The following is a 25,747-nucleotide window of genomic DNA, read 5'->3' as shown; positions in this document are numbered from 1 at the left end:
GCAAGAATATTGTTCATGTGAATAAGCCCTACGTTTGGAAGAACCGCCCTGCCGAGTTTCTTCAAAAACTGTGTACTTAGAAGAATTGATGCTTTTTTGAAGGCGACGGGCGTCACATCAAATGTCGATTTTAGATTTCCCTTTTGTTCATTCACTTTGCTAACTGACAAAGAAACTATTAACACTTCTAATATTGAAAGTATTCTTACTTTACAGCATTCTTCCACAACTGCCTAAAACACTTGCCCAGTACTGTGTATATGTGTATGTATGTATGTGTGTGTATATATATATATATATATATATATATATATATATATATATATAAGCCTTTGATATGTGTAGGCTACTGCTATAAATTATGTGGGGTATAAATGTCCATGCGCTTGAAGCATTGGAGATGACAGCAATCAGCATATCCTATTACATTCCTGTAGGCGCTATGTGTGTGTCTGTGAGGCTCTGCATACTTCCACAAATCCTGAATTCGGCAGTGTGCATATGCATAAGCCTAAACCTTCACACCTGCTCCATATTACCAAATCCCAGAACAAAGTGTAATTAATACTTACAACCCATTCCGCTAATCACTCTGCTGCAGTTTGGAAGCTTTTATCTTTGAGAATTCTTGAAGTGGTTTGGGAGATGCACAACCTTCTCCAGCTCATGCAACAGTATTTCGATATGGTAAGGGTCAACGCTTTAAGGCCGGCTGTCCACGGCCGTTGCAAAGTCCCGTGGCAGATCTCTGCCGTGGGAGCCGCCGCCTAGGAGCATTAGCCGCCGCCGAATCTCTGCCGGTCAGCCCTATCTAATAGATAGGATGATCGCAATGATTCTCCACTCGTAGACATGGGGCTGGCTCTTTCCATAGCAATCTTATGGAAAGCTTCAGCCTGCGTGATTCGCTGGCAATTTACCGCCGGCGAATTCACGGTCGTGAACAGGGGGCCTAAAGGCACTTTTACACGGGCCGAATCGTTCAGATTGCAGTTTCTGCATGCAGAAAACCAAATGATGAATCAGTCCATCTAAACAGGCAGTCGTTCACTGCCTGTTTTTCTGTGAATGGAGGCTGGTTGGCCAGAATGATCCCCTAATCATTCCTTTGTAAGAGACAACACCATCTTGACCTACATCACAGGCCTCTCACCAGCCAAGCCAGAAACCTACTGCACACGGATGAGGGGCAAACACCCCGAAACAGCTGTCTGTGTATGGTTTCTGGCTTGGTCTTCGATTACCAATCATTGTTTTACAGATCTGTTAAAAAGTCGTACATTGACTTGAAGGAATGCTGCCCTCCAATAGGTGGCGTTGCAGAGGTATTGTTCCATCTTCCTTATTTGCATATGTAAGAGCACAGGAACGATTATCACTGGGATGACCTGGGCAGGCATCTTGCATCAAACAGGTCATCCTGTGCCAAAGCACTTTTATTTGGCCATTCAAAAATGCAGATCATCATCTTTATTAACCATTATTTAATGAGTTTTACTTGTGCTCTTTGGGTCATTGTCTTGCTTCATCACCCAACGTGTCTTCAGCTTGAGGTTAAGGTCTGATATGTCTTTAGATTTGTTCCATTAAGCCTGAGGAAGAACCCTGAGAGGTTTGAAAGCTCGCTATAACCTCATGTATTTTTGTTAGCTATTAAAAGGTATCATATCTACAAGATTACTTGACCAATGACACATTGAATTGCAAGACAAGATGTCATCAAGTGGGGGACTGGTCTACCGAAACGCTTTGGATCTCTACACACTTTGAAGAACTCTGAACTAAAAGCTGTAGTGGCTGGATACGCTGTCTTAGCTCCTGAGGCACTGGGGGCTTTCAGAATTCACCTCAGACGGCCCCCACTCTCAGGTCCCTTTATTCACACTTGCAGTTTTCACTGCAGGGTCCTACAGCTCCCCTCCTGGCACTTCCTCTATGCAATCTGATGCTTCCTGATACAGGCAAGCTCTGACTGATCGTAATACACACCTGTCATGCAAAGGCTATTACTGTGTGACTGCACCGTTCCCTCACCAATGAATTACAAAGCATCCAAATAGCAATTTCCACATGTTCCCCTTCAATGGAGCGCTAGATGGCACCTTACTTTGCCTCCATCCCAGCCCTGGCGAGTACTATACATGAAGTGTGCCAGGGGCTCCTTTATCCTACCAGTTAGTGGAGGGTGCATGAGTGAAAGCGTCAGATAATGTTGTAAAGGTTATCCTTTATTTTAGGAAACCTTTTGATTTTCTCTTTTCATCCATCCTAGACTTTCGCGGCGCTCGTGTCATTACAGGTTAACTGACAATCGTCTCGCTGGGTTGGTCCATTTGTCTTTTACCGTCTCTCATTGACACCAATGCAGCAGCTGCACTGTATCAAATCATGGCTGGCTATATTTAGTAATAATGTGGCTGTAAGATTATACTGGATGTAGAGAACTAGTACATACTGCAGTGTCTCTAACATCCGTGTCACGTCAAAATAACATTGTGTCCTCGGCTGGATGCCAAGTACATCAGAGAGGCCCAACGATGCCTGTATTTACTACAGGGTGCACTATGGAGATCAGTAATTCATATATAAAAGGTCACTACATAGTGAATACATGGTTGCTATAAAGTATAATCCTCTTATTACCAGCTTTAATATCAGTTTGCATTTGGGGGGGGGGACGGATCATGCCAATTTCAGTGATACACAATACACTGCACATACTGTGGGCGTAATCCCTTTAGTGGCATGCCCAGAAAATCTCCTAAAAATCAGTGCTGAAGACTAGCTAAACCTGCCACTGAAGGGGTTAAAGGGAATGCTTATCTTTGAAAACCTATAATAAGAACTTAAACCCAACCAAAAATGAATCCGGGTGACAGATGTGTTAGAATGCACAGGCTTGAATGGAATTAATTGCAGAAGACAGCAGGAAAAGGATCCAGCATTCTTAAAATCCCATTATTGAGTGATATTAAAATCCCAACAGGACATACAATGGCGCGACAATCTGATCTATTTCAAGCCGTCGCGGCAGCTCAAAACGCGTTAGTTGTCACACCATTGTATGTCCTTCCTGTTGGGATTTTATGGATGCTGGACCTTTTTCTTGCTATCACAATGCAGTAGGTCATCAATGTTTTTGAGAATGAAAGGGCTTGGAGCTCTAATGGCAAAGAGAAAAAGGCACAGCAGAAATGAATGGATTTCTTATCTTACAAACTTTGCAAATGTGATCTCATGTCTCTGTATATGCAGGAAGCTCACTATGGGTGGCCTTCCCTTTCTCCTACCTTCTGAAGTACTTTTTTTGTTCCTGCTTTTTTCTTCTTTACTAAAAGTCTGCCAAAGAAAAAAGGGTTAGCCATTTTCTCTGAAACTGCACCTCCCCTTTCTATGGCCTATGTTGCGTACTGCAGCTCATCCCAATTCACCATGGCCATATAATCCATCCCATGTAGCTGCAGGGATCCTTTTTCTGCACAATTAAAGAACTAGGGTGAGCGAGCACAGTTGTGGGTGGATAAAGAATAAGCAGCATGTAGGACTCATTAAAAAGAGACTGGCAGCTACTTTGAGCTTATAAGCTTAGCTAATAGGCTCAAAGTAGCTGACATATTGAGACCGGGGATTTACGTTGTATACTTACCTTCCCTGTCAGCTCTCCAACCCACTGCTGCAATGTATTCCGTAGACCACATAGGCACATATGCAGTCCTCTCGTTCTATACGCTAACCATGTAATCCACCAGAAGCATTCAGCAGCAGGTTTGACAGCTGGCAATGATGGAACAGCAAGGAAAGTATAAAGCTTACATCCCCCGGACTCTGCGTCCGTTACTTTGAACCCATAAGCTTAGTTTATAAGACTCAAAGTAGCTGATGATTCCATTTAAAAGGGTTGTCCCACTTCTAGCAGTTTTGCTGCAGGAAGTTCTGTACATTGTGCAGCAGTCCTGGTTGGTACTGCAAGAGGAGTTGGTTCACTTCAATAGGACTCAGGCTGCAGTACCAACCGGGACCAACTGTGTAATTTACAGAGCTGTATGCTTCCATCAGCTAGAAGTGGGACAACCCTTTGAAGGCTGGTTTCTCGTGTAGTCTTTAGCAATTTGTTTTTTGCTCTTCTTGCAGTAGAGAAATGTGGAATTATGAAATGCACTACAAACAATGCAATTTTTGTAACCCCTTAAGGACCTAGCACTATAAATATACTGCACTTGGTCCTGGGCTTTAATCCCTGCTGGCAGAAGAAATATGGCGTGGGATTAAAGCCTCTGGTCTTCTCCCTTCTCCTCTGTCAGACACAGCCAAGGACCCAGATGAGAAGGGGGAAGCAGTTTTTCACTGCTCCTGCCTTCTCCTTTCCTCGGTACAAAGCACTTAATGAGCACTATGTACTAAAAAGTGAATGTGGAAGTACAACTTCCACTATATGATCCCATGAGTGCAAGGTGCCCTCTATCATAGCAGAGCCCAAGCAGATTTTGATCAGCTCTGCCAGTGACTATTGTCACTACAGGGGGATGGTTTCTCCTGTAACTGGGGCTCCTGTGGATGCCCCAGTTACAGGAGAAATAATGGGGAGAAATGGGGGGGGGGGGGGGGGGACCATGTGAATGACCCCAGAGGTCTTATATGATCTCATGGTGGTCATAAATGGTAAGAAAATAGTTACAAAAATAAGTTAAAAAAAACTACAGAAGAAAATAAGATATATCTAAAAAAAGAAAAATGACCCACCACTAACCAAAACCGTCGCCATAAACGCCCTGTAATCCAAAACTATACAAATTATATATCAAAAAGTCCAAAACAAAATGAGAAACCCATACTTTTTTTTACTATACTTATATAGAAAAAAAACTATGAAATAAAAAAATAAATTTTTTAGCTTTTTACCAATAAAACTGAAAAAAAGTCAGTGGAAAAAATATATATTTAAAAACAAATTAATTAAAAAAGTGCCTTATATGTGACGGAAAAAACGAAATAAATAAAAATCGCAGCAAAAATAATGTTGGCAGCGGAGGGAAAAAAAGGGTAGGGCAGTAAAATCACCACATGGGTAAAATCCCTAAAAATTGTCTGGCCCTGTAGGACCAAATCAGCCTGGTCCTTAAGGGGTTGGTAGTGTTTTTCCTGACTTTTGGCATTTTTTGAGTCCCTGGTACTTTTTCGCAAATTAGAGCATGATTTAGTTCACAAGCCATAAAAGATGCAAAAATAAACCATCACTCTCCATTGAAGTCTCAGGCTGGGAGCACCACTGTGCATAGAAAAAACATAAATGAGCTTCATTCTCTGGATTGGCGAGGGTCCAAACACCCCCCCCCCTCCCCTCCCAATATGGATCATTAAGTGACAGCTTATTATTTCTGTTATAGAAAAACCCCTGTAAAAAACAACCCTTAATTTACAAATATCTTAAAACTTTTTATGCCTGTACATAGAAGAATGTTCAATCCTGCGCTGCCCTATATGCTTCAGAGTATATAGAAGGCTGCCTATACATACAGGTCTGCCTCCTGTATAACAGAACAGTAGTCATCTGTAGGTTAGCAGATGAGCTGCTCGCGACCCGCACATTCCAACCAGCCATCTGCTACCCCTGAAATAAAACCAGCAGACCTGTGCATTTCAAAGAGCTGTCAAGTGTGACTGTGGAGTAAGGCGGCAGCGCGGCCCGCTGCTGTGCCACCTAATTCATGCAGCACATTACCATTCAGCGGGCACGCCATCCACACTACTAGCACCAAGGTAGGAGGTCTTCGTGCAGCAATATGCACCAAGGTCACAGAAATAATCTGCAGTATATTTACTCTGCCTGAATAAGAAATACCGTCATCCATTATTGCTGTATTTCCATGAGAAAGCCTGGCCATAATTTAATCCTAAGGTTCCCTTAAGCAACTATGGAAGAGTAATATATGGCTTGGTGGGACAGCTCAGACCGGTCATAAAATATATATATATTCTGCAGTTAAAAAGGACATCTCATCATTAGAACGGGCAGATGCCAAAGCAGAACACACGATACTCCAGTCTGGTCTCTGGCACAAGGATCTCCGGTCACCTGCCGGAATGTGAGCAGATCTACGCTGCAGTTGGTTGCTGGGGGGCAGAACTGGGCGTAAAAAAACTTTCAAGTGGCAGAAATGCTAAACCAGCATTGCAGAATCTTCTCTCTCCCGGCTATCCCAGCGGTCACAGCCCACCAAGCAGAAATATACAATCACTTTTTCTAATTAAAAAAAAACAACAAAAAACACCTCTTTAACACTTTAAAGACCAGAGAGTTTCAGTCCCCAAAGGACCAGACGTGGTGGTTTCATGGGCTACCAAAATGATTAGTGCTGGGACAAATAGGGCTATTTAAAGGGGTTTTGCAGGCAGCGCTGGGTTACACTGGGGTCGGAGTTGAAGCCACTGCTCTGACCCCTGTGTAGTTGCAGGTTGTGGTACCATGGATTTCTATGAGAGCAGTGCCAGCCATTACACAGGACTCGGAGCAGCGGCTTCCACTCCGACACCCGTGTATCCCAGCACTGGCAGCTGCCTGGAAAACCCCTTTAATCTTTTTCACATTTTTATTTTTTTTTTATTAATTAGGGGTAATGCATATAAAAAGTTATTTTTTTATTTATAGTTTTTTTAAATACATCAACACTAAAAATAAAATACAAGAATGTACTCGACATTTTGATGTATAATTTGTATAGTCTTGGACTATAGGGCAGCTGTGCTGACAGTTTAGGTTAGCATTTTAGTCTATAGTTTTTTCCCCTTATTTTTGTATATATTTTTTAACATCTATGTCCCCTATGATGTTATAGGTAACATTCACAAGGTTATTTATTTTATTTTTTTATTTCAGTTTTCCACTGTAACTGGGGCATCCTTACAAACAGCATCCATAGGAGCCCCAGTTACAGGGAAAAACATCCCTCTATTGTGACATAAGTCACTGGCAAACCTGATTAGGGTCTGCTAAGACCCAGCAGCTCTGCCATACTGAGGGGTCAGCAGCGATCATGTGATCATCGGGTCCAACAGAGGAAAACGGACTGGCGCTTCTTCTAATCATTATACAGCAGTCGTTAAGCACTATGTAGGCTGGATAAGAGAAGGCAGAAGTGGTTATATAAACTGCTTCTGTCTTCTCCTCAGGGTCCTCAGCTGTCTCTGATAGCCGAGCACCCGAACTGCTCCTTCCACACAGCAAGAGCTTTTAAACTTGCAGTGTATATTTACAATGGCATGGTTGTAAAGCCCCAGGGTGATGTATCGTTATGGTGCTTGCTTCTTAAAGGGATTAAATTATCCCCTCATGATCAATGACCCTCATTGCCAAAAAAAAATTACACCAAAAACACTCTGGTTTCTCCAATTTAATTACATTAAAACAAATCCAAAATTCATACCACATATTCTGGGTTTTTAAACTGAAAGCATAACATGATGACATTTAGTAGTTGGGATGGAGTGATCCAGAGCGGTGACCGTTATTCTTCATTTTTAGCTATGACCATTTCCGTGACTCTTGTGTAAATGGACAGGTAAAAGGAGAGGTAGGAAGCAAACATTTCAAGTCTTCACTTCTTCCTTCCGTTTTATTTCTTTCCCGCCATGATTTTTAAGTACTGTAGTGCATTGTGGGCGGCATCATTGTGAGCATTGCCACATGAAAGCCCGGTTCCATGACAGACTGTGATTGGGTTGGTGGACAGTTCAGCCAGGCACTGGTACTGCCCGTTGACGCTCAATTCCTCTGCAACAAAACCAATATGACAACATTACAGCAGCGATCAACAAGAATTGGAAGAATTGCAAATTGCTCTTGATCTCCGCAGACTTCAGAGAGGCACATTGATACGAGCTTGTAGAAGAGCGCTCATGACTGACTGGATAAAGAGTTTAACTTTTTCTGGAAACTTCTGATAGGTGTAAATGACTGAACAGACCTTCACAAGTGATACTGTGTTGGGGCTCATTCACACGGGCGAGTATCTCGTGTGGGTTTTGTACGTTGCGATGTGCACAATTTTGAATGGACTTCACAAGGATAGAAATCGCAGCATGTTCTATCTTAGCCTTAGGATTAAATGTGTCTAGTGAACTTTTGGGATGATATGCCAGCAACATGCTCAGCAGTAAAAGGGTTAAACAATAGAGATGAGCGAACGTACTCGTTTCGAGTAATTACTCGATCGAGTACCGCCATTTTCGAGTACTTCAGTACTCGAGGTCGCCGGGGGTGAGTGGGGGGTAGCAGCGGGGAACAGGGGGAGCCCTCTCTCTCTTCCCCCCCACTCCCCGCTGCAACCCCCCACTCACCCACGGCGCCCCCCGAATTTTTTCACCCGAGTACGGAAGTACTCGAAAATCGCGGTATTCGGGCGAAAAAGGGGCGTGGCCGAGCACGTTCGCTCATCTCTATTAAACAATGCTCCCAAACTGCAGACTTGAAACCATAAATCACAGATATTCAAGGGAGAATAAAAGCTGTAATGCACTACTGGAATGTGTAGTGCCTGACAAAGCTCCAGTGACGACTAACCAACGCACGCACACCCGCCAGGGGCCACGCTGGCTCTTCACAGCACTGGTAATGATCATTATGTGCTAATGGAGAATATTGATCACAAGCCACCAAAAGTTTAGCCCCTGTATTTCATATGAAAGACAATGGAGAGGGAATATAAAAATGCATATGTAGTTATAGGCCTGGAAATGATGACCGGGGTCTCAAGAGAATTCTTTACCTTTCAGCTTAAAACAACTTGAATCAATGGGGCTTTGTGGTGAAAAAACACTTACCCGAATCCAGTCTGGGTCTAATGGTGTGCCCACCTCCATTTCCGGACAGTTTCTGATACTGGATCACATGGTACGGCGCTTCCTCTTCCTCTCTCATCAATCGGTGACATCACTGCACATCACCGATGCCAAGAGAGAGAGGAGGAAGCCCCGTACCATGTGACCTAGTGTTGGAAGAGGAGGTGGCGACACCGCTGGATCCAGACTCGATTCGGGTAAGTATATTTCTCTGGATATCCCCTTTAACTACCAGCCATTTTTGTTTTTCCATCCCCGTGTTCCAAAAGCTCTAACGTTTTCATTTTTCAGGCGAAATAACCATGAGGAGGGCTCGGTCTTTGCAGGACAAGTTGGGGTGTGACAGAATTATGTTTTTTCAGCATTTGCTCTTTTGTAAAAATGACGTGACAAGTTCATTCTATAGGTCAATACGATGATACTGCGGTAATAGAATTTTTTTTCTTTGTGCTTTACTACTATAAAAAATGAAAGGCCCTTCTATTTCAAAAGAAACATCTTTTGTATCATCATCATATTTTGAGGGCCATAACACATTACTGTTGATGGGGGGAGGGGGGAGGTCTTTATTTTTTTACAGGCCTAGCTGCAGTTTTTATTGCTACCATTTTTGCATACACACGATTTTTTTTATTCATTTTTGTTCAATTTTTACAGGAGACGGTGTGGCCATAAAAATAAAATAAAGGATTCTTGCATACGGTATATTTATTCTTTGAGAGCAATCGTCATCTGAGATAAATCATGCAATGCTTTGATAATTTGTGCTTTTTTTTTTACTGTTTGATCATTTTGTATGAAGCTTGGTACATTTCTTTTTCAAAAAAATTTTTTTTTTACTCATTTGATTGCTTCTACAATATACTGCAATAGTTCAGTATTACAGTAAATAGTCTTTTTTGATGTTCAAAGGGCTTAAAACATTTGAATACATGGCAACCTTGGCATTCCCACGATCTCATCATGAGAGGGACCAATGGTGAATTGAAGGGGAATAACCCGCCCTGCGGTTGAGTTTACAAGCCGTGGCCAGAATTGACAGCGCATGTATGCTGTCAAACAACCGTGATCAGATCTAGCTCTGATTGCAGCCACCAGAAACAGCCAGGTATGAAAAGGGCTCAGCTCCTGAGCCCGCTACATACCAACCCCGCACCTCTGGCATACATGTAGGTCACAGAGAGGAAAGGGGTTATAACACAGGAAAGCAATAAGGAAAGCATGCCATGGCAGAGATGAGACCAACCAATATACCTGGGACAACCATCCCTAAGTACAAGAGAAAGTTGTCTATTTGGCAAGAGTATCGCTTAGATGAGGCATTTCTGGCCCTCCAAGCGGGACGAACCCCAATAACACCCCATTGTTAACCATAGCTATTACAGAGGCAAAAATACATACAATATATAAAGACAATTATATACACATTATATGTTACAACTATACCTATATCCATGTAGGAAACTCTGATTTCTTGCTCCTCGGCCACCTCTGTCAGCATTTTCACATAATCTGTGTTGGGAATACTGAGTGGACTTCTCTTCAGCAGGTTTATTTTCTCACCAGATGAATTTTTCAAGGTGTCCCAGGTACATCCAGGGTTATTGCCAATAGGCTTTTTCTAAAACGATCAAGAAAAGGGTCAAAGCCAGAGCCAAGAATTTTTCTTATACAAACGCCCAAAATATAAGCTAAACGTGTCCATAGCCAATAATGGATGCGACTTATGCCGAAAGAGTATCCTTTAGAATGATACGCATCTTTAGTATGGCCGCAACCAATAAGCAGATGGTAGGGTTGGGCGACATACAATCACAGTAACATTCAAAAAAGTAGAGAAAATGCCACACAAATAGAGATGAGCGAACATACTCTGCCGAGCTTGATGCTCGTTCGAGTATTAGCATACTCGATGGTGCTCGTTACTCGAGCGAGTACCACGGTGTGTTCGACCCCTCCCCACTGTGACGTGCCAGCATGCGCACGTCCACAGCAGTATGTGGCTGGCTGGTGAGAGAGAGAGAGCGAGAGAGAAAGCGAGAGAGAAAGCGAGAGAGAAAGCGAGAGAGAAAGCGAGAGAGAAAGCGAGAGAGAAAGCGAGAGAGAAAGCGAGAGAGAAAGCGAGAGAGAGAGAAAAAAAGCTCAGCATCATTGCAAAAATGCTCGGGTCTCCCATTGACTTCAATAGGGTTCGTTACTCGAATAGAGCTCTTGAATATTACGTAAAGCTCGACTCGAATAACGAGCACCCGAACATTTTGGTGCTCGCTCATCTATACACAAAAACTAAACTGGTACTACAAGGCATCCATGACATTAGATGGTTGTAATTTGTATACCGAGGATTCGTATTTCAGCTTCAGTTCGCATAGGGTGCAGCCTGCAGCGCTCTTCTTTCAGGCCGGACAATAACAGATTGTTGCTTGTATAGTCCCATGTATTTTTCGAGCTATGTTTTCACATGAGCGATGCCCCCCTGGGTGTACTTACTAAAGAGATATTGATGTTATCAGTTGGAATGCTTTGCAGTTTGGCAAACAACTTATCTGCTGCTATCTTCTTTGCCACCTTTTTTGATGTACCAGAACCTGGAAGAAAAGAGAACGAACTCATTGAACTGCACCCCAACGAGATGTTGTACAAGGCCTGCAATCAATATGAAATAACAGGAGGGTATTCTCACTAGCCTAGATGTATTTATGTACGCGCCTCTAGTCACAATGCATTGTCCCTATTTTCAGACCGCAAGTAGTTGACAGCGATAAGCTTCCAAGTACTACATACAAATTCAGAGAATGTATAAAGGCCAACACAAAAAAAATTGTACACATAGATGCACCGTCCGGTTAAAGGTTTTCGGCTTGTTTTAAAACCATGAAAATCCTAGATTTTTAATGCAAAAAAAAATAAAGAAATGGGAAAAGGAATATATATATTTCATGAGTATACAATGCCAACCATCACCCCATACTGTACATGCAGCCCTATCTGTGGGCACAATGGTACAGAGCAGGAGATGCACAAAGGGATGTATAGTTTTGTGGAAAGATTCATAATTTGTATTTAGCAGTCCAGAGGTTGGTCCCATCAGTGATTAAAAGCTCTCTATATATAGTCATATAGAGATAGCTGTCAATCACTAATTACTACCATCCACTGGACTCCTAAGCATAGAAACAGCAGGACTTTAGACAGACACTGTACTTTCAGTAAGCTTTGCATATATTAACAGTGCAATCAGAGAAAAAACGTAGCTTCTTATAGAAAAAAGGTCTTTCCCAGCTCATGAACCACTCTCTCCCTCGTACCGATTATCCACTCCTAATTCACTGATCCAACTCTGAAGAGATCGGGGAGTGCAAAAAAGTGTTTTACGCATACGGCCATGGACATGAGTCCTTAGAGACTGAACCTTTGGGGGGGAAATGGTGAAAAATGCCATATAATGGCCAAAAATAGTGTTACGCCTCATGTGCACACAACACTTTATTCTAAAAATGACAAGTTTTTTTAAAATCTTTTCCAACAAAAGTACATCAATCTGCTTAGCTCCTCCTGCTCTATAACTGATTGCATAGGAGACACAAAGTTCACTTTACAATATAAGGCTACCCCCAAACACTTCAATTTACTTACCAGTTTCTACAAAACTTTCTACACGGCACGACATGGTGAACTCTCTCTTATGAGGCGGTCCTGACTCTTGAGACACAAAATACTCAGGTAGTCGCCATCCTTTCTGTACAGCAAGCTCCTAGAATGCAAGAAAAGTAGGACTTCACATCACAAAGCTCAGTTGACTAAGAGGCTTCTCTTAAACTAGTTTAATACAACTTTTTAAAAAAGTGGCGAGATCTCATAATGTGCCAAAATGATAACTAAACAGTACTGGCCAACCTATCCCAGTATGTAGGTACTGTGCCGTAATCACTTACTTTGACTACTACAAATAGTCTTTACCTGAAGAATCCATCATGAACCATCTCATAGCTGAAGGCCCTTTTACATGGGCCAATGATTGGAAATGCATGCTCATCTGACAGCTCGTTTACCCGATCACTGCCCTGTATGAAGGTGCTGGCGATCAGCCGATAAACGAGCAGGTGCAAGTTTGTCAGGTGATTGCACTTTTAAAGCGGCACCAAAAATCATTGGTTGCACATAGGACCGCACATTTCACACAAATACTACACTCAGCCTACCATTGTCCTCCTATCAAACTCTAGGGAGCAGCCCTTATTTTCCGCACCTCCCTTCCTAGTCTATTAGATATACCATATCCTCTCTACCCTAACCGACAAGCAACATCTATGACTCCAGCTACTTTCCGCTGCCAATTAAATGTGGCATTTCCCTTATATTGCAAGTTCATTTGAATCAGGGTCTCTCACCAGTGTATTACAATGCTGCACAAGTGTTGGCACTGTCTGGTCAAGTTCAGACAGACCTTTCCATGACAGCTATGACCCTATACATTGCAAAGGACAAAATCAGAGCAGAAACCCACAACATAAATGGCATACGGCGGACCTGATCCATATGCTGTAAGATTTGCATTGATTTCTTCTACCGTGTGAGAACGGAGTTTTGTGGATTTTGTTGCAGATTTCCATTGTGGAATCTGCACTAAGAAACTGTGACAATTCCAATGTGTCTGAACATACTCTAATAAGGGAGATGGAATAAATCCTCCACAGTGCCACCTACTGAAAGGCAGCATTCCTTCGAGTCAAAGTGGGACTTTTTATACAAGTCTTGCTACAATGACTGGGAATCAAAAGCAAAGCCAGACCCCATGTACATACAGCTGTTTCCGGGTTATTGCCCATCATCAGTGTACAGTAGGAGTCTGGCTTTTGCTAGTGAGAGGCCAGGGACAGGGGTCAGAAACGCTCTTTTCTCCTTAGGGAGAGCAACTATATACTATAAATAAGTGAGGAGACTCAAATGGCCACGCACGCTCCTCTGGGTATATAATTTTATTACCCAGAGGAGCGTGCGTGGCCATTTGAGTCTCCTCACTTATTTATAGTATATAGTTGCTCTCCCTAAGGAGAAAAGAGCGTTTCTGACCCCTGTCCCTGGCCTCTCACTAGCAAAAGCCAGACTCCTACTGTACACTGATGATGGGCAATAACCCGGAAACAGCTGTATGTACATGGGGTCTGGCTTTGCTTTTGATTCCCAGTCATTGTAGCAAGACTTGTATAAAAAGTCCCACTTTGACTCGAAGGAATGCTGCCTTTCAGTAGGTGGCACTGTGGAGGATTTATTCCATCTCCCTTATTTGCATATTACCCAGAGGAGCGTGCGTGGCCATTTGAGTCTCCTCACTTATTTATAGTATATAGTTGCTCTCCCTAAGGAGAAAAGAGCGTTTCTGACCCCTGAACATACTCTGCAATGCTCCATATAGTGGAGTATGAACATAAAGTGCATGCATGTACAAAATATATTAATATCAAAGACTAAATACACTATCCTACCAAAAGTATTTGGACACTCCTATCAGTAGAATGGATCGTGTCTAGAGATGAGCGAGCGTACTCGCTAAGGCAAACTACTCGAGCGAGTAGTGCCTTATGCGAGTACCTGCCGCTCGTCTCAAAAGATTCGGGTGCCGGCGGGGAGGAACAGGGGGGAGAGCTCTCACTCTCTCTCCCCCCCGCCGCTCCCTTCCCCCACGCCAGCACCCGAATCTTTTGAGACGAGCGAGCAGGTACTCGCATAAGGCACTACTCGCTCGAGTAGTTAGCCTTTGCAAGTATGCTCGCTCATCTCTACTTGTGTCTTATTAGCATGTCACGTGTCCTAAACCATGCTACATAAGATGCCGACCCTTGGAGGTGGAGGCCATAGATGGTGACGGGAAATGCGTGCGATTGGATACATGGGTTATGTTGATGTACACAAGCCCTCTATTACAATGCATCAGTCTATCTACAATGTTGAAACGAGAGTAGTCATTGGACAGTTAGTAGAGCAATGGAAGAACATTCTATGGAGTGACGAAACATCTTCAGATCAAATGGACATACCATGAACACGGCGATGTACCTTCACATTCTAGAAAATGTGCTGCCAACAATGTGACAAACCTCTGGGAATGGTCAGTAATACTTCCAACAAGACAACGTGCCTTGTCACAAATCCAACACTGCCTTACATTGGTTTAAGGATATGGATGTTCCATGGTTGGCTTGGCTGGCCTGAACCTACTGAACGTCTTTGGGATGAACTGGAGCATGGGGCAGGAAATATGAACAGCTTCCGTCTTTTTTGAGAGAACTCGTAAGTAGTTTACAGGATGAATAAAGGGAAATACCAGCTGAAGTATATGTTAGTTTAAAGTATGCCACAGGGAATATCCAATAACTTTAGGACCAAAGGAGCGCCACTAAGTATTAACATATGGAAATAATCACTTTTGATTCTTGCTCAGGTGTCCAATTACTTTTGGTAGGAGAGTATTTAGTGCCACTATTTTAAAGCAGGACCACCACCAGGACACTGTTCAGATGGAAAAGGGTTTAAAGACAAAAACAGCGCAACAAACTAAATAAATGACACAAAGAAGAAACAGGAGCGCAACGCCTGCCCCCGAGTCAGGAATCTAAGAAAAAGCATTTAAAAACTCCAATCTACAAAGAAGGACAGACGGGATATACCAGGAACTAAACACGTAGGGCACATACTGAGAAGACAAGCCTTTATACTCTGAACTGCTCACTGCAGCGCTACATGCCAAGGTGACTGGCAGCCGGGCTTAGGCCCTTCTCAGATTCAACATGAAGAGGACCTGCTGTTGCAGAACGTCAGCTATGGATTTGGACCAAGTCACGGGGCAGCTGCCCAAGGCTGCCGGGATAAATAAGTAGGTCTGTGGCATTTTGCCACCTTCTTTCCAAGTATATCAGTTCAGAAATACATTCGTCTTGGCAGTACAGGTTGCATTGATAACATTTTATGACATTGCAACACTGCTATTCCTTATCGCCGTAATTAGCATCTTACATGCAAGTTAATTTGCACCTCAAAAATGTGAAATCTCGAAGAAGCCGAGTCCAACCTCAAAGCACCAGCTATTTTCTGTAGAGTCCCTATTTAACCCTTTAAGCATGAGGTCAGTTTCAATAGTTAGGACTTTTTTTGCTTTTACATTTCAGTAACTAACTTATTTATTTTTTGCTATATAGCCGTACAAGGCCATGTGTTTTGTAAGATGATTAGAAGACATGGGTTTTGGAGTAATCTATATTTATTGGTTTCTTTGCAATACAAAATTTTTACTCCATTCATCCCCAATAATGTGATCAATGCATTAAGGCTCAGTCACACGGGCGCATCCTCTCCGCACCGCCGGAAGAAAGAACACATGACCGACTTCATTGCCGGTCATGTGTTCTTTCTTCCGGCGGTGTGGAGAGTCAACCGCACCTGTAGTGCAGCCGTCTTCTTCGTGCAGTAACATGGGCGCATCAGCGCCCGTGTGACTGAGCCCACATGTGGTTTATTAGGGTGGAAGAGACTGACAACTCCAGATTTATGTGGACCCTTGGATAAAAGATTCACAGATGGCCCCTATGTAACCTCATTCACCCTACTAGTATACTGAATACCAATGGTGCCAACAGGAAGGGACCTTCACCCAAACATGTGATCTGAAATAGAAGCCCTGAGATCAACCTTGAAAAGCTATCCATATACAGCAAGGGATGCCAACCTTTTGTTTATGCCGTGGTCAATAACTGTCGGGACTTGAGAAACGCTCTGCTTTAGGAGTGATTGAAAGCGACTGGAGTAGGGCTGGGACAGCCTCGAATGTCTTTAAAAAGACCAATTATTATAATGAATATTGAAATTGCAATATGAAGACGGAAAAGCTGTGAAATTCTAGAAAATCACAGGATAGACATGTTAAAGAAAAAAAAGGAAATAAAATATTCAAAAACATCTCGATTTGTTCAGTATTGAGTATAAGCACCATGTGCAGAAACACACACATTAACACCTTGGCTTGCTATCAATGAGGTTATTAATGGTTGTCTCAGGATTGTTCTACCACGCTGAATGCACTTAAAGGGGTTGTCCCGCGCCGAAACGGGGTTTTTTTTTTTTTCAACCCCCCCCCCCCCGTTCGGCGCGAGACAACCCCGATGCAGGGGTTAAAAAAGAACACCGGACAGCGCTTACCTGAATCCCCGCGCTCCGGTGACTTCTTACTTACCCGGTGAAGATGGCCGCCGGCATCTTCTCCCTCGGTGGATCACAGGGCTTCTGTGCGGTCCATTGCCGATTCCAGCCTCCTGATTGGCTGGAGTCGGCACGTGATGGGGCGGAGCTACACGGAGCCCCATTGAGAAAAGCAGAAGACCCGGACTGCGCAAGCGCGTCTAATTTGGCCATTAGACGGCGAAAATTAGACGGCAACCATGGAGACGAGGACGCCAGCAACGGAACAGGTAAGTGAATAACTTTTGATAACTTTTGTATGGCTCATAATTAATGCACAATGTACATTACAAAGTGCATTAATATGGCCATACAGAAGTGTATAGACCCACTTGCTGCCGCGGGACAACCCCTTTAAGCATTCATCAAGGTGCGTTGCTGGCGGCTTCCTTTGCAATAGCTGTCCAATGATGTCTCAGATTTGCTGGAGGGGAGACAAGTCCGGACACGCTGCAGGCCCTGGTAGCACGTTTAGGTCATACCGGCTGCTAACAGCTGCATGAGCAACGTGCGGTCTAGCGTTGTTGAGTTAAAAAACTACAAGAAGCAAATTCAATACAGCTCACCCCATCACCCCCCCCCCAGTTCCATCAATGATCTGGGTGTGCGGAACAGATGCAAGGAGGAAAGAGTTGGGACGGATCCCATTAGCATTAGAAGAAAATGTAGCAAACTCCAGCACCATAAGACAATGTCACTTTATGGAAGACTCTAAAGGCCTCATGTCCACGGGCAGATCGAATTCAGCATGCGGGAGCCCGCAGGGAAATCCGACCCTGACAGTCGCCTAAGACACTGCGATACCAGTCTGGGTCCTACGCAAGTCTTCTTTTTCTTCACAGCGTATGCATGTGGAAACACCGTCTGGCTTACGGCCACAGTGGAGGTTTTTTTTTTAACTCCTGCTTTCCCGCGCTATCCGTGGCCCATCCACAATTTAAATTGTGGACGGATCGCAGATCAGACAGCTTCCATTTACATCAATGACATCTCTAAATGGCTGTGATTGGTTCACCGAGCGTTGGCTGTGATTGTCTGCTAGCACTCAATTAGCCAATCACAGTACTCGATTTTCTGGAGGCAGGCATTCAAAGCCCCGTCACTAGAAAGAAGCTGAGATGGCAGACGGTGAGGACACTGCAGTTTGCCGCAGCACCGCCGGATGCCATCGCGAGGCATCGGGACGCCGCAGACCAGGTGAGTATAACACCCCCTCCCGAAAATAAGACACTGTGCCACAAACACTCACAAGATGTATTCTTAACACTCCACGGAGTAATTGCTGAAATTATCTAAATGATATTTAAGAGTGATACAAGAAAAACCAGACGGCCATTGTCCATAACTCGAAGTAGGGGGCTTTGCGTCTCTTATATATCCCGGAACATGCACTACAAAGGGCGGCAATAACTTAGCAAGCCACTTGAACAGATTCTCAAATAATGAGTATTACTGGCTATGATAGGCCAGAGTGGCGGTGGAAATACATTTGTGGGTTTTAGGTAACATGAAAAATGAGGCGTTCAACCAAAAAATATTTTGCTTGTTTCTCATCAATAACCCCAATGAAAGACCTTCTTGTATGAGATGGGTAAGAGAATCATCAGCAGGATCTCCAACTTCCTATATGTGTTAGATGTGAAATAACTTCATGTTCATACAAACAAGGACAACTACCGCCCCACCTTTATCAGCGAATGATCAATGCTAGAATTGCAAGATAAAGCTTCCAACGCGTTTGTTTCTTTAACAGAAAGATTGTAATGTACATCCTGTCACACTGAATCTAGGGGATGTCAAGTCCTCTTCCACAAGACTCTGAAATCGGTCCACTGCCTGAGCACGGGACTGTAAATGATAGAAGGCTGGATTCGTAGTTCTAGATAAATTAGAAGTATTGGAAATCGGACCCGTATTCACATAAGATTCATTGTGACGTGAACACTTGATCAGATAAGCCCATACTCTGATATAACATCCCGGCCGCATGCGTTCAAAAGCTCAGTTTGCTTAACAGCAGAAAGATCCATCTGTACATCAGTATGGGTGCCCCAAATAAGTTTGCTCTTTCTGTTAAACAATCAAGAGTCAAACGTGTTCACATCCTTTAGAGTTTGGAACAAAGTAATTTTGCAAGTAGGAGCAAAGTTAAGACCCGTAGACAGGACTTTAAAGGGGTCTCACGAATTATTACTTTAATATGGTTTTGGGCTCCTCGTACCCAAACCTATGTATATCACAATAGGTGATGTCCCCTAAACCTATAACGTGGAATCCTAATGTAGAAGCCTAGAGGGCAGGTTTACAGGACGTCATTAATGTCGTCCCTGGCGGTCTCCCATCAGCTACAGCTGTCACATGGGTAAACCACCTACGTCATCACTGCAGCCGATGTAAACACAAGACCGAAACAGCAGAGGAACGAGAACATGCAAGTCGGTAACCTTGGGTATCCCAAATAAACTTTAATTTTTTTTATATGGACTATTTCTTCCTCTTTAATTTGGACAGGTCATGTTGTAACTTAGTATAACAGAAAAATCCTTGTGTTGAAAAATGGTTCCTTGAACACTTGAGAAATGGCCGTACCGGTGGTTCCATGACCCCATCAACATGACACAGAGCTGTTAGTGTACCTGGAATGAAGACTAGAGGGGTCCGGCTACTGTGCATTATGACACCCCACACCAGAAACCCGGTGTGACGTTCCCTCATGAAGGCCTCTTCATGGTGTAGCCTCTGTGGTCTCCAGACTAATCTCTGGCTATCATTGCGTTAGAGACAAAAGAGTGATGAACCAAGGTCTCTCTCAGTTCAAGGATTCTCAGTTCATAGGACTAGTGGCGATAAATGCCACATCGGTAAACAGGAGGCATCGCACAATCAAACCACAAAAATATCAGATTTTTGAGATTTTGAGCTTTGATACCATTGAAGCCCCTCTTACATGCCCCACACTGGAGCTAAGTGCTTGAAAATGTGATCATTTACATATTTGAGCAACACCTACTTCCTTATTCTGCATAACCGGACAGTTTGACCTTCCTGGAGTTGCAATTTCAGTGTTGAGGTGTGTAGCTTTTATTGCAGTATAATAAACAGGTCATAAAAATAACGAAGACCAGCAAGTAAAAAATATCAACATAATCACAGACTAGAATCCCATCGAACCAGGAAGATAAAATATGTGAAGCCAAGTATCTCATGTATCAATGCAGACACAAAGTAAGAGCTATGCTGAGACAGGCGTGTGTACCCGTATAGCAGCACTTCTTCAATGACATACTAATTATGGACACTATACCGGCTGGGATTTGCTAATAACTGATCACATGGAATAATCAAAAATCATAATTTATTTTGTGTCTGAATCTTAAAATATATAAATACTGTAGATAAAAGGAACATCTTTTGTATTTAAAGGGGTTTTTGGGAATAAAATATTGAAAACCTATTCTTAGGATAGTTCATCAATATTAGATGAGCGGCAGTCTGACTCACAGCGCCCCCACCAAATATCTGTTTGGAATGGCCGCAGAACATGGAGCAACGCTGCTGCCTCTTAGCCTGTGATATCACGTACATTGGTCATACAGTCCTTCTGTAGCTCAGTCTCATTCAAGTGAATGGGATTGGGCTGTAATACCAGGCACCGCTGCTACATATGTACAGTGAAAAGGCCGCCGTGCCCACCTTAACCCTTTCCGATCCACTGTCTGACGTCTGAAGACATTCTAATTGAAGGCTGTACAGCTCTGATGTTAGAGGACATTGGGCAGGGTATTCTTACTGTATATTACTGGCTGCTCTGTTGTCGGGGGCCCCCCGGCATGTCACATACCGCACTACTGGCTCTAGCCAGCAGATGGCGCCATTGTATAATGGCAGAAAGAGAAAGCCCCCCCAGAAAACCCTGAATCCAAAATTGGATTGCAAAGGGTTAAAACTAAGGATGAGCGAGTATACTCTGAGCCTCGTGTGGCACAGAGTGTAAGCTCTCGCCTACGACCTGAAGGTTGCAAGTTCGATCCCCACATGCGTCAGGTAGCCGGCTCAAGGTTGACTCAGCCTTCCATCTTTCCGAGGTCGGTAAAATGAGAACCCAGCTTGGTGGGGGGTAATTAAGTAATAATTACCTGAAAGCGCTGCGTAATAAGTTGGCGCTATACAAATACCAAGATTTATTTATTTTTATTTTATATACTCGCTAAAGCACTACTCGTCCGAGTAATGTGCTTTATACGAGCATCTCTCTGCTCGTCCATAAAGATTCGGGGACCGCTGCGGAGCGGGGAGCTGCAGGGGAGAGCGGGGAGGAACGGAGGGGAGATCTCTCTGTCCCTCTCTCCCGCCCACTCTCCCCTGCGACTCAGCTGTCAGCCGCAGCGGTCCCCGAATCTTTATGGACGAGCAGGAAGATGCTCGTCTAAGGCACATTACTCGAGCGAGTAGTGCTTTAGCGAGTATACTCCCTCATCCTTAGTTAATACTGTGGCAAATATCCATATAGCTGATTGTAGGGAGTGTCAGGATTCGGACCTCCTACTGATTTGGTATTGATGACCCAGTCTCAGGATATGTCAGCAATATTTTAACTCCGAAAACCCCTTGGTTTTAAATAGATTATTCTTTTTTCCTCCCCATGATATATACGCAAAGAGACTTAAACGGAAGCGCCAGCAAAAACTACTCTTCCCTTTTAGACTTGCAGGAGCTAACCAAAACAGTTCATGCAGCAATCATTAATCAGGTCTTGAGATCAAAGGTGTAACTATACTGGTTTCCCACCTCAGCAAGGCATGTGAAGAAAACCTTCTGAGACTGGATTCACACTAGCATTTAATCTCAGTTTTGCCTTTCCATGTCTCTGTTCCATTTTCGGAGCAGAGGAACGGAAATAAATGGTTTTTACCACCAATGATTTCAAGGGGTTTTTAAAACCAAGAGCCAATGGAAAGCTTTCTTTTTTTCTTTTCTTCTGTAAAGGTTCCGTTTTTTAAATGGAACAAATAGCGCCATTTCTTCTGTTTAAAAACTTCATTGAAATCCAGATCAGTTTTTAAAGTCCCCATTGAAATCAACGGTGGTAAAAACAGTTCCATTTAATTCCGTCTCTTTGCTCCAGAAATGGAACAGAGACAGAAAGCCAAAACGGAGATTAAAGGGGTTGCACTAAGATTACAAGTTATTCCCTATCCAACTTGCTGATTGGTGGGGCTCTCACCACTGAGACCCCCCCCTGCCAGTCTCGAAACTGTAAGTCCCATATCCACCGTCCTCCCTCACTGCGGGGTTACTGCACAGCCCGCAATGAGGAGGAGACTGAATGGTGCGCTTGTCGTGCAAGTATGCCAACACTTCAAACACTTTCAATGAACCTGCGGAGATACTCGAGTTCCAAGTGCCCAGGTATTTCCGTCAGCCCTATTGAAATGACCTCTTTAAATGCTGGTGTGAATGAGCCCTCAGTAAAACTTCATCTTCACCCCTCCTTCCCCCGCACCAAAATATGAATGAAAAATAAAAATGAAGCAGGTACCTGTAGTGAACCGATTGGATTTCCTTGAGTCTGATTGGTTGGCTTTTTTGATACATCTTTTGTGATGGGTTCTGTCATGGGCAAACTGTAAATCGAAACAACAGTATATAAAAGCTGATTTCTTTTCTGGAGTCAAGAATAACTTTAATCTACCTCCATGTATTACTGTGATGCTTCCACCCTCTTCCACTCATAGGATAAGGTAAGTCATCCTTTTTCTTGGATGCATCACATACATACATGTCACAAGAAATGCAATGGTAGCACAAAACTATCCAACTGAAGAGATGTGTATAGTAACTAAGCATGATTTCTCCAAGTGAGACCAGGCGATTTGCTCTGGCTAGAGGGCAGATCAAGGCAAAAGTATACAAACCCTTTAAATGTAACGTGATCCGCCAGAGAGAACCGGGTAAAGAATACATTGATTAAAAAACTAGTAGAAAACCAATTCTTACTTCAAGTTGGCATCTCCTCTTAATATGTTCAAGGCCGACTCTGCAGCTTTATGTTTTGCAACTTTCTTGCTAGGCCCCTCGCCTAGAGGGAAGAAGAACGTGAATTAAGTCTCAAACAGAAAGACACTTCCTTCAGTGTATGCCGTATAAAATAACCCCGGAAGAGGGGACAACAGTCTTCTGCCTTACATCTTAAGTGAGAACACTGGAAGCACTGCACTGCCCCATGACAACCAATTGGAATCCAGAATTTACTCTTGGGGTAAGGAAATGAAAGAGATATTTCCATTTATCTGACAGAAGGACCAGAAGCCTTGTCATAGGGACAGTCACAGAGAGGGTCTCCTTGGAAGTTGGATGTTTTTAACAATTCCCTTAAGAAGAGGCAAATCGGATGTTTAAAGGAAGAAATCGTAACCCCCAACAGTCACATTCAAATTGGGAAAAAAACATTCAGAAATGTCATAATCTTATTGTCGATTTGGAATCTCTCATGTAAATATACTTCTTGCATAACTTAAGGCATCTGAAGTCCATTTTTAACGCGTGATATAACTAATTTTAGTCTTAAGAATCAGTAAATACTGGTCATAACTAGAGATGAGCGAGCATACTCGCTAAGGACAATTGCTCGATCCAGTATTGTCCTTAGCAAGTACCTGCCCGTTCAGGAGCAAAGATCCGGCTGCCGGCGCGGGTGACAGGTGAGTTGCGGCAGTGAGCAGGGGGGGGCAGCCGAACCTTTTCTTCCGAGCGGGCAGGTACTCGCTAAGGGCAATGCTTGATTGAGCAATTGTCCTTAGCGAGTATGCTCGCTCATTGCTAGTCATAACCTTTTTGGCACTGTAGCTGTACCATACCTTGTATTTTGCAGGACGGGTTCTAGTTGTTATGGGAACCAATTGCAGGTACCTATAATGTGTTGAATAACTTAAAATTTTAATTGAATTTATTTTTCCTCCTGATTGGTCCCTTGCAAAAAAAAACAACCCAAAAAACAAAAAGATATTTTTACAAAGATTTTGTGGCTCCAAATTCCAGAACCAGAGCGGTATTCATTTTCCATTGATAGAGCTGTATGAGGGCTTATTATGTTTGCAGGATGCCTTAGTTTTTATTGGTACCATTTTGAGGTATTTATGACTTTTGATTACATTTTATTCTTGCTTTGGTGAAGCAAGATGAAAAGTTATTTTAGCTTTTTTTGAAATTTCCTTCAGAAATTTACCATGCTGAATAAAACTTTTATAGCACGGGGTGTTACGGACGTAGTGCTACTAATTAGGTGTAGTTTATTTTCTTTTGATCTTTCACTATTTAAAAGCGGGGTTACAAGGTGCATAGAAGCGATGACATGAGCCGCCGCTCATCTTTACATTCCTTTTCTAGAATAAAGAAAAAACGTGTGTGACAGAGAGTAAATATGCTCTCTGACTGATGGGGTAGGAGGAGACGGGGGTAGTAACATGAAAAAAAGTCTATGTTACGCATACTCTGGGACAGACAGAAGAATTACAGATCTTTCTCTGCTGCCCTGCACACAGACATGACATAATGTAAAATTAGTACTTCTGACCCGACAACAAACATCTGTAGGTCTAAGATCCTCTGCTTTAAAATGAGACAGAGCGTTTCAATAGCATTGATAGAACAAGCCCCGTTCATCCAAAAGTTAAATGCCCTTCCCTTTCAACAATTATGGAATCTCTGGGGTGTTTTTTCCTCTTTTTTGTTTCTCTTACATCTCCCCTCCCCACCAAAGAATAAAAGTTTTACAAGACATTCTATGTACGCCAAAGTGGTGCCATAAAAAAAAAAATTCTCCTGCAAAAAAAACCAAACATGCCCTCGTATAGGTAGCTGTGTCGAAATAAGATTTTAAAAAGTAATGGCACTTTCAAATGATGATGAGAAAAAAAAAAGTCTTGTACATTAAGGTGCAAATAGGCCAGCCACTAAGGGGTTAAAGGACACGTGTACCTTAGCCAGCTCCTTTTGCATTAAGAGTTGATGCCAGAGACTTTGATATTGATAGTCCACCCTCATAATAGGACAGCAATATCAAAATCGGTGGGGGGGGGGGGGGGGGTCTGACTCCTGGCTTGGGTTAAGCTGCAATTCCAGGTATTGCAACTATCAAATGTGCAGTGCGGTGCCCGGTAATGAAGGAAGACGACATAGGACTTATTAGAGCGCTGTGGCCCCTTCAGCTGAGGTTCCAGAAGTCCGACCACCATCAATCCAAGGACAGGTCATTAATATCAAAGTCATGATAAACTGCTTTAATGACGACGTGATCAAGGAGGGACTAGCTGCTCCTTGGGATCAGCCGTTACTGCAGAGGAGTTGAGCAGGGTCTGATGGTACAGGGCATGTGAGGCATAAAGCAGCACTAAGTACAGTGAAGTAAGGGCTGCTTCACCTACACGTATTGGTGGCAGTTTTTGGAACTAAGACCAGATGTAGATCCATCAGGAAGAAGAATTTGAAGTTCTTCCTTTATATTACACATTCATAGCAAATCATTTCTGGCTTTGGCTCAAAAAACTGCATAAAAAAAAACTGTCAAAAATCTGTGTACTACCCCAATGCAGAGGCGCTTCAGAAGAAAGCTTGTGAATAGGAAATTATTTGCACATTTATTTTTAATACCCATTAAAATTGATATGAAGTTTAAAATAAA

At 43.1% G+C, this 25,747-nt stretch overlaps 1 protein-coding gene across 2 annotated transcripts in view; it reads right to left on the bottom strand.

Annotated features, from left to right (window-relative positions):
* Nucleotides 1–7,373: 7,373 nt before the first annotated feature.
* The window catches only part of PRKRA (protein activator of interferon induced protein kinase EIF2AK2), a 36,106-nt gene continuing 17,732 nt past the window's right edge, over nucleotides 7,374–25,747 (bottom strand). For both annotated transcript variants that reach the window (XM_066575774.1, XM_066575775.1), the window contains 6 exons: nucleotides 23,065–23,146; nucleotides 22,607–22,691; nucleotides 12,472–12,589; nucleotides 11,326–11,423; nucleotides 10,282–10,456; nucleotides 7,374–7,768 (listed from right to left, as the gene is read on the bottom strand). In XM_066575774.1, coding sequence (XP_066431871.1) covers nucleotides 7,611–7,768; nucleotides 10,282–10,456; nucleotides 11,326–11,423; nucleotides 12,472–12,589; nucleotides 22,607–22,691; nucleotides 23,065–23,146 — 716 coding nt within the window. In that variant the 3' untranslated portion in view covers nucleotides 7,374–7,610. The remainder of the gene's footprint in view (nucleotides 7,769–10,281; nucleotides 10,457–11,325; nucleotides 11,424–12,471; nucleotides 12,590–22,606; nucleotides 22,692–23,064; nucleotides 23,147–25,747) is intronic.

Source organism: Eleutherodactylus coqui, chromosome 8, assembly GCF_035609145.1.
Source record: "Eleutherodactylus coqui strain aEleCoq1 chromosome 8, aEleCoq1.hap1, whole genome shotgun sequence".
Classification (NCBI taxonomy): domain Eukaryota; kingdom Metazoa; phylum Chordata; class Amphibia; order Anura; family Eleutherodactylidae; genus Eleutherodactylus; species Eleutherodactylus coqui.
This window is presented reverse-complemented; position numbering and strand designations above follow the sequence as displayed.